Consider the following 8600-nt stretch of genomic DNA (forward strand, 5'->3'; position numbering starts at 1 on the left):
GCCACGAGACAGTAGGCAAGCCTGCCAGGTGCCAAGGCGCTTGGCCATCTTCTCCACGAGGGGTAGCAACGCCGATGTGGGAACCTTCGTGGTGGAGAGCGGAAGTCCAAGATATTGGATGGGGAAGTGTGTGGTCTGGCAAGAAGCATTGTCAACATGAGGCTAATAGCCTAACTTGTTGTTTTATTAATCATATTTCTTGTATTTGGGACGATGATCCCCTAGCTGTTTATTTGCTAGGCTTGTGGACAATGTAATTGTTGTTAATTATCATTTATTTGAAGAATTTTTTTCAACAGTTTTATTTGAAAGGCTCGTCAAAGGTGACGACATAATGTAGACTTCCCTTGTGATACGCACACACACTTTCCGCACATCCCAAACTCTTGGTCCAAAACCTACATTACTGGTTTGTTTAGATGCCTACACTACTGGGTTGGCATTACCAGCCTGGGGAGATGAATAATATGTGCCAAGATTACATCGTTTCAACCTCGACGATCCAATATATGCAAGTCTATATCCTGGACTCATATGTCATGGAGCAAAACTGTTTCATGTTTCTGGCTTCCGGCTAGGCCCATTTGGCGAGCATGGACATGAGGCCTGCACCGACCAGCATGGAGACGTTGATACCAAGCTGCAGCTTTCCCCTGCTCTGCACCTTAGGGTTCATGAAGTCCTCGGCGAGGAGGTCGACGAGGGCCATGTAGACGAGGATCCCCGCTGCCACAGAGTTGAGGCTGCCCTCCACCACCAGCGCCGTCGGGCTGTTCTCGTTGTACACTCGAGATATGCCGAAGCCGATGGCGATGCCCACCGGCGTTGTCAGGCAGAAGAAGAGGATCATGGTCACGATGGACCTAGCCTTGAACTTTGCCTGCACATCATCATCAAAAACTAATCAGGACAAAATTCTGTCGTACCAGGTTATTAACAGAATGGTACTAATTAATCAGTCGCAAAAAAAAAGAATGGTACTAATTAATAATCATGGCGTGGTGAGAATATTATTTACTGGTTGAAAATCGTGATTCCCCATTGGATTTGATAAAGTGGGTCACTTTTTTGTTCTCAAACATCTGATGACATATGCAGTTACTGATTTATTTTCTTTGTTCTGCAGGCCACCCGAAGTGCTCTGCTCTACTTTCTTCTCTCTCATGACTACCAGACATATATTATCTAGATATGCGTGTATATATTGTTCTCTAGCTAGAACTTTACACGGAAGAGCATCGTAGAATTTTCCCCTTTCTGAAGCACAAGTTCTAGCCAGTGTTTGTTTAGATGGGCGTTTCCACTTTTGATGGAGACCATACATGCAAAGTTTCAGTTATGCATGTACAGCCATCCGTTAAAAAGTTCATACATGGAAAGACTCCTATTGTTCTATTCTTTTTAGAAATAGACAATCAAGTCAAGTAGAGTAGCACCTTTCCTGCTTTGCATGGCTTGCACTCCACGAGTCACTGGTCAAATATGCTTGGTTTTGATCAAGATGTATAATATGGGATTACTGGCAGATATTTTGTCTATATGTATTGCTCTCCTTTCGTATTATAACTTCACTATTTTGGAAGAACTCTGATTATTAGTAGTACTCTGCAACTTCGACCTGATCTTCACTAGGCGCCGTTGTGTGTGTGTGATAGTGTGTTTACATTGTAATCTGTGGATTTTTCTAAAAGGAATTGTGACAAAGCACACAACTATAGAAACCACACGCATGTACACGGCAATTCGCCCCACAGTAAGCTGCAAGATGACGAGTGTTTGCAGTGGGTTTCCCAGTGGCGCCCTGAATTCACTTTTCCCTTTCTAGTCTCCTTTAGTCGGTTGATCTTGGTATGGTGATGCAGAAAAACTTGTATTTCCGTTATGATGAGTATGGAAAGGGGTTATTTCCGGTTCAAAAAAAAAATATACGCGGCAATAACTATTACTGAGGGGAGTACGGGTGTGTATACCTGAACTATGCAGCCACCAAGGCCCATTCCCTCGAACATCTGGTGGAAGCTCAAGGCAATGACGAGAGGTTTGATAGTTTCCGGGTCCTGAGACGCGCCGAGGGAGATGCCGATGATCACCGAGTGCACCACAATACCCAACTCGAGTACCTACAATACAACATCATCATTGATCGTCACAAAAGAGATTAAAAACAGGATACAAGAACGTGTTAAGTTTCTCTAAGTATTACACGATGACAATGGGGCCAAGCTAAGGGGGGATGAGCGCCCCCCCCCCCCACCCCCAAAGAAAAACCGGATGCGTCATACCTAACAGTGCTCTCAAAGCTTGGAGCCCATGAACTTTGCATAGATTGTTAGATGCTAGTTCCTATTTTTTGGGACGATTAGAAATCTACCTATTAGTTTGTATACATGATAGCTTAAACATCAAATTAGCTGATACACAAGGTACCGATCAAATATTTTGGGATGAATAAAATTTGCACAACAAGCTAAAATCGTAGGCGCACCATATAAGAGTATGGGCGATGCTAGGCGCCGGCGCACAGGCCCAAACGGTTCGGCCGGTCCAACCCCAACCACCCGATCCAGCGAGCAGCCGTCCGATCTGTGCGTTGACTTCTCCCTCTCCTTCTTCCTCTCCGTGCGCAGCGCGAGCGCGGCTCCCTGTCGCCTGGCTGTCCCCCTGGCCCGTCGGCCGCTACCCCCTCACCTGCAACCCCTCTCTCCGCCGCTCCCGTGCTGCTGGATGCCGCACTCGCCGCCGGTCACCGCCGTCCAGATCCACGCATGCAGCAAAACTTTGCCCGTGGATTGCAGCTCCCCCTCGTTGGTGATGGCCGCGGCTCCGGCAACACCAGACGCCGGTTGCAGCTCTTGTTGCCGCCGGTTGCAGCTCGACGTCTGCCGTTGCCGCTGGCATGTGGCTCCCATGGCTGCCCGTTGCAGCTTTCTATTGCACGGTCGTAGCAAACGGAGAAAACGGTTGCAGCGAAAAAGTCTGTCACCGTCGTCGCCGTTTGTAGCTCGTCGTTGCATGTAGCAGCCATTGCGTTCTAGAAAAAGAATGGATGAAGCAAAAAGCTCCAACGATAGTAGCAAAATCCTACTACGGTTGCAGCAAATCGTCGTTGTCGTCGTCGCGAGGTCGCAGATCCACCTGATGGATGTAGCAAAAAGCTTCGCCGGTAGTAGCAAAATCCAACTACGGTTGCAACTTCCCCTTGTTGTGCAGTGCCATTGAAGCTTTCTGTGTCTATGGTTGAAGCTTTTTTCAACAGCTGTTGAAGCTTTCCTAGGTGACGGTTGCAACACTTGTATACGCGGGGTGGATCCGAGCATGGCGGCCGGCGAGGGGAGCTCCTGGCCGCCGGCGATGGAGCTTGTGGTGGCCCATCGCAGCCCGGGAGGAGGGGGGAGGAGATGCGCGCGTGTGAAGGCTGTATCTAGGGGATGGACATGGCCATGGCAGCAGGCAGCCATGGCGGCCGGCGAGGGAGCGCCTGGCCGTCGATGATGGAAATCGTGGTGGCCAAGTCGCAGCCCGGGGAGGGGAAAGGGGGAGGGATGCGCGCGCGTAAGGCTGGAGGTAGGGGATGGAGGCACATAGAAAGGAGGCGGGGCGCGCGGGGCCACTGCGTTGTCAGCGTGCGTGCGAACCGGCCGAAAGTTCGGTCGGCGCACCGCGCCCAATCGTTTCCCTAAGAGTATCAACTTTGTTTTATGTATTTTAGGCATTAGTAGAGCCACAATCAAACTAATGAAAGAAGTTGCACTTTTCTAATTGCAGAAAAATATATATATGTCGATTCTGTTCCTCTTGGCATGGTCATTATCAGAAAAAAAATATATGTTGATTGTGTTCCTCTTGTACCAACCTGAGAGATTACACGATGCCGGATCGTGTCCTTTTCGTCCTCGGCGCCGCCAACGGCCGCAACGAGCGCCGCCGACCCGTGGGTGTGGCCATGGGTTGCGTGCGTGTGCAAGTGAACATGTCCCTCGTGCTCCCCGCCGTCGTGGTGGCGCGCTAACTCGCTGGCGGCGGCAGCAGCAGCCTGTTTCTCCTCGTCCACCACGGCGGCGCTGCTGCCGTGGGCTCGGTCCTTGTTCAAGTGGGCGCGCGTGAAGTACCCCGTGGCGAGGGTGTCGACGACGAGCGTGCCGATGGCGCCGACCATGGCTCCCAACCCGGCGAACGGGAAGTCCTTCCACGGCCCGGCGGCAGGCAGGCAGTCGGACGTGAGATTTTCGAACGCGTCGGGGAGGATGTGGATGAACCCCGTGGCGAGGATGACCCCCGCCGCGAACGCCTTGACCAGGAAGAAGACGTCGCCGTCGGGCCGGAGCGCGGGCACGTGTCGCCCCAGCACGGGCAGGGAGCAACCCAGCGCCCCGCAGATCAGGATGGAGAAGAAGGCCGCGATCTTAAGCGGCCTCGCCCGCGCGCGGTCGCGCGCCGCCGACTCCGGCGACCCGCAGTCGTCCTCGCCCCGCACGGCCGAGACCAGGAGCAGCGCCACGACGGCGGCGAGCATGACAGCGGCGCTCGGCTTCATGGCTTAGGCTGTCGTGATGCACGCACGCGGCGAGTGGGCGATGACGCGAGGGAGACCAGGAGACTGAAACTGAAGAGCTTCGGAGGTAGCTACGGTGGTTGCAGGGGGTTTATATAGATGGAGGAAGTGAGGAACAGCTCTGCTGCAGCCAGGAATCGCCATTGATTAGGGTTTATAGTAGTCAATTACATAGGCGATCGGTTGAGGTGAAAACGGCTGTCTCTGTCACAAGGTGACGGCATGCATGTGAATATACGCCGCCCGCGATATAGGCGAGCTCGATTTGACCGTTGGATGATGTGCTAATTAGGGAAGTAGATTGTTTTCCTGATTTACTTGGGCGTTTATTATCGGGGAAATTACTCACGATGACGACACTCTGCCGATCAATGAGGTAATTTCGGTACGCCGTGCAAGCGCGGTTCGTAGTTGTCTTGGACTATGGTGGTTTTGATGGCGGACGCGGCGTCACGTGGCGGGCTCGACCTTGTCACATGAGTGTGGGCCGGCCCGGTTTTGTAGGGTTTTCTAGTCGTTCTGATGAAACAGCCCAGCCCACTAGAGGCATAGAAGCGACCCTCTAAAATGGCCCACTGTGGCGTTTCTACCTCGCCGCGGCAACATTTTTCAACACCATCTCAACAAGTTCTTATTACTCAAAAAAAAAAAATCTCAACAAGTTCTCTGTCATACTACTTTGTCCTTATAACATTTAAATATGCATGTAATCAAACATTCTTTTTATTGTTTGAACAAAATGGTATCCATATCTTTCCGCTGTAAGTTGCACTCGCCAACGAAGATGCTCGTTGCAGCATTAAACACATTCAGCTGCGCAGAAGGGGCGATCGTTGGCGATAGACACGTCGATTTTACTGTGCCGAGAGAAAAAACGCGAGAGAAAAGAAAGGATGAAAGGGATCGGTGTTTGTGCCGCTGAGTTAATACCTCCCCACGCACACGACCTGCTCTCTCTGTCGTTCCCTCTCCCACACGCCTCCTCAAGCGACCCCACCTCGCGCTCCCGAAGCTGCGCCGACACCTCTTCCCCTCCTCTCACGGCCTCTACAAGCATCCACAAATCCTCCCTCTAATCTCTTGTATTTGCCTCTCAATCACGAATCAGGATCCATGGAGGTTTCCGACAAGTGCTAGTCGATCTGCTATATGGCAGCGGCCGGGACCGCAGGCCATGGGTCTGCGTCTCGCTGCTCATCCTCCGGAAGGCTGCACGCGGAGGGAACTTGCTGTTGGCGAGGTTCCGCGAAGTGCCAAGTGGGTGCTCTTCGCTAGCGGGGACGACATGACCTTCTCTTCCCCGGCTCTTCACCCCCAAGGGTAGCCACCCCAGGAAGATCCCTAGGTCGCCCTACAACACGATGACGTGGATCGAAGCGCCGGTGCTCCAATCCGGTGGAGGGGTCGCGCCGGAGGTGCAGGCCCAAAACACTACTCAGAAGGAGGTGCCCCGGATGAGCAACACACGTCGTGTTCCTCCCGCTCATGGAGGACGCGCTCTCGGTCGCCGGCGGGTTCGTTCTGTCTACGGCGATTGGTTGCTTCTTCTTCTCCGTTCGTGTGGTCAGATTTGTTTTTCTTCCATCATGTTCCTTCTTTTGTCTCGTCACAAGCACATGCCACGGAGGCTAAACTCTTTTGGCAACCGATTGAAAAATCAGCTGGAGGAGAGCTTCATTAGATCTATCTACTCTTGTATTTTCAGTTACCTGTGTGACTGAAAAAATACACTATATGTTACTATGCTATATTTCTTAAGTTATGTATAAAACCTCTACCTATATACTTGGATCACCGGATTGTTCAATTCTTTTTATGCAACAAAACTACAGAATTAGTACTTATCATTGCAGTGTCATGTTCTGTGTATACCAATATCTCTACCACTATAATACACCAGTCTTGAATTTGGATTCACCACCCCACTTGGCCTTCCTCGACTCCAGGCCGGCCGCAACTATGACATCGACGACATCCAGATCACCATCTGTTCCACGCATTGACATCGCGCCCCCTGCGGGGCCTGCGTGCTCTCCGACGATGCGGGACGCCGTCTGACGGTGTCCTGGACGAGGGGGTACTCACCACGTCGTCTCCCGACCAGCTGGATCGGGCCGAGGACCCCCATGGCAGTTCATTCATGGGCCACTTCGGGCAGCCCACGACGCATACAAGGAAAATCCCACAAGACTTGGCGCCCAAGACAAGGATTCCTCTAAACCCTAGGTCTACGGTGCATATATAAACCAAGGCGAGGCTAGTCAATAGACAATCTCATTACTATCGTCTCGTGGTAGAAACATGTACTCTGTACTATACCCATATCAATACAATCAAAAGCAGGATGTAGGGTATTATCTCTTCGAGAGAGCCCGAACCTGGGTAAAACCCTGTGTCCATGTTACCATCGCTCTAAGACGCCTAGCTTAGGGCCCCTACTACGAGATACGCCGGATATAGAACCGACATTGATGCTTTCATTGAGAGCCTGCTCGGCGTTCGGCGCGGATCGGTGGGATGACCAGGTGCTATTTTTTCAATCAGATTCATCTTGCACGAATCGAATTCTTTGAGATTATTATTGTTGGATTGCAATTTTATTCTGCAGGCTTGTTCGGGATCGACTTCGATCGTAGATCGGATCAATAAATTTATGCGTCGGGCAGCCGCTAAGCGTCAAGGGATCAGCACAACCGAGGACAAGAGGTCGCCGGCTGAGCGCTGGCCTCGTGTGATCCCGGGTCCCAAACGGCCACGGTGGGCCAGAAGCCGCCCTCCACTGGCAGTGCACGCAGAGGGATGATCCTCTCCTTTTCTTTTATTATTATTTTATTATTAAGATAGCGACACTGCCGCTAGTTAGATGGCGCAGTTTTGTTGAATTCCTTCCTGGCTACTACTTCACGTGGGGGTCAAATCAGCCTTTCAAGAGACAGAACGACGCTGGGGCGCGTGGAGAACCAAAACGCTTTGGACTACTAGTACAAATCCATGGGGAGTTCACGTATAGGACTCCACTCAAAATTACTAATCAATCATCACATCGTTTGAGGTCTGATTGATCCCCGTAAAGGGCAGTACTAGTCTGATCAGTTCAGGCTTTTTCAACTCGGATTTCAACTCCTCGCTACTCAATCTATTTTTCCGATCACCTATACTGTATATATTAGTTCCACACAGTATATTTTTCTACCGGTTTGCATGATTTTTCTGCGGCTGGTACACAATTTTGTCCGCTGACCTGCTCTCGACATGATGGTCCGGACGATTCAAACACGGCCAGCTCCTGGCCGGCCAGCGTCACCCGTAGTCCGGCGAACACCGAACTACGTAGAGGAGTCAGCATCTCGCGGTCATGACATCAATCCGACCTCGAACGCCCAGGCCATATTTACCGGATTATTCACTTCGCATAAATTAATTATGTATTTTTTCAATCATTATTATTATTTCTAGCTTGCACTGTCTATATGTGGGCAGGGAAGCTACCTTGCCCGCGCCCCCCTAGTGACGACCAGTATGCGTCGTCACCGCGGCAGGCCACCTTGCGCTGGCATCGCTGCACCGTCGCTTCTCAAGTCGACATCCATCATGCCGACCAGCTTCGGCACGTCGGCTGACATAGGGGCTCCAGCTTCACCCATCACGTGGTGGAGCACGTGAGGCCGACAAGAATTCTGTTCGGCAGCAATCCAGGGAGATTCTCTCTTTCTTATATTTGTTCCTTTTGCTTTATTTTTTATTCGGCACCCGGTCTCTGATAGTCCGTTAATAGTGTCATTTCCTTGGTAAAAGGAGTACACTTGATTGCTAGTTTTGCAGCCAATCTACACATACATTGACGACTATTTGTCCAACTAGTACTACTGCATGCATACTAGATCAACTGGTGCTACGTCCGCACTCCAATTCCTGATGATTGTTGGAGCTATTCCAAAACAGATCTGGCTTTTTATATTTTGCTTCGGTCTGTTACAGCCATCGTCGCAATAATGCTAGTTTTTATTTTTCCTAGCTAACTGTACACAATGCAGAATATTTTCGGTTG

The 8600-nt window shown here is 50.9% G+C and overlaps 1 protein-coding gene across 1 annotated transcript; it reads right to left on the reverse strand.

Annotated features, from left to right (window-relative positions):
* Positions 1–299: 299 nt before the first annotated feature.
* On the reverse strand, positions 300–4800 carry LOC101669851 (zinc transporter 8). The gene is made up of 3 exons (XM_044471907.1): positions 3854–4800; positions 1971–2120; positions 300–880 (listed from the first exon to the last, which is right to left on the reverse strand). Exons 1-3 carry the CDS (start codon positions 4532–4534, stop codon positions 575–577), a joined length of 1137 nt encoding a protein of 378 aa, XP_044327842.1. The 5' UTR covers positions 4535–4800; the 3' UTR covers positions 300–574.
* Between the last annotated feature and the right edge of the window lie 3800 nt (positions 4801–8600).

The sequence above is a fragment of the Triticum aestivum genome, chromosome 2D (genome assembly GCF_018294505.1).
Source record: "Triticum aestivum cultivar Chinese Spring chromosome 2D, IWGSC CS RefSeq v2.1, whole genome shotgun sequence".
NCBI lineage: Eukaryota > Viridiplantae > Streptophyta > Magnoliopsida > Poales > Poaceae > Triticum > Triticum aestivum.

Excerpts from the sequence above, each read along its gene's own strand:
- LOC101669851 (XM_044471907.1), bottom strand. The coding sequence starts at position 4,534 with ATGAAGCCGAGCGCCGCTGTCATGCTCGCCGCCGTCGTGGCGCTGCTC. Across the intron at positions 2,121-3,853 it reads GGCATCGTGTAATCTCTCAG|GTACTCGAGTTGGGTATTGT; the intron begins GTTGGTACAAGA and ends GTTGTATTGTAG. Across the intron at positions 881-1,970 it reads TTGGTGGCTGCATAGTTCAG|GCAAAGTTCAAGGCTAGGTC; the intron begins GTATACACACCC and ends GATGATGTGCAG.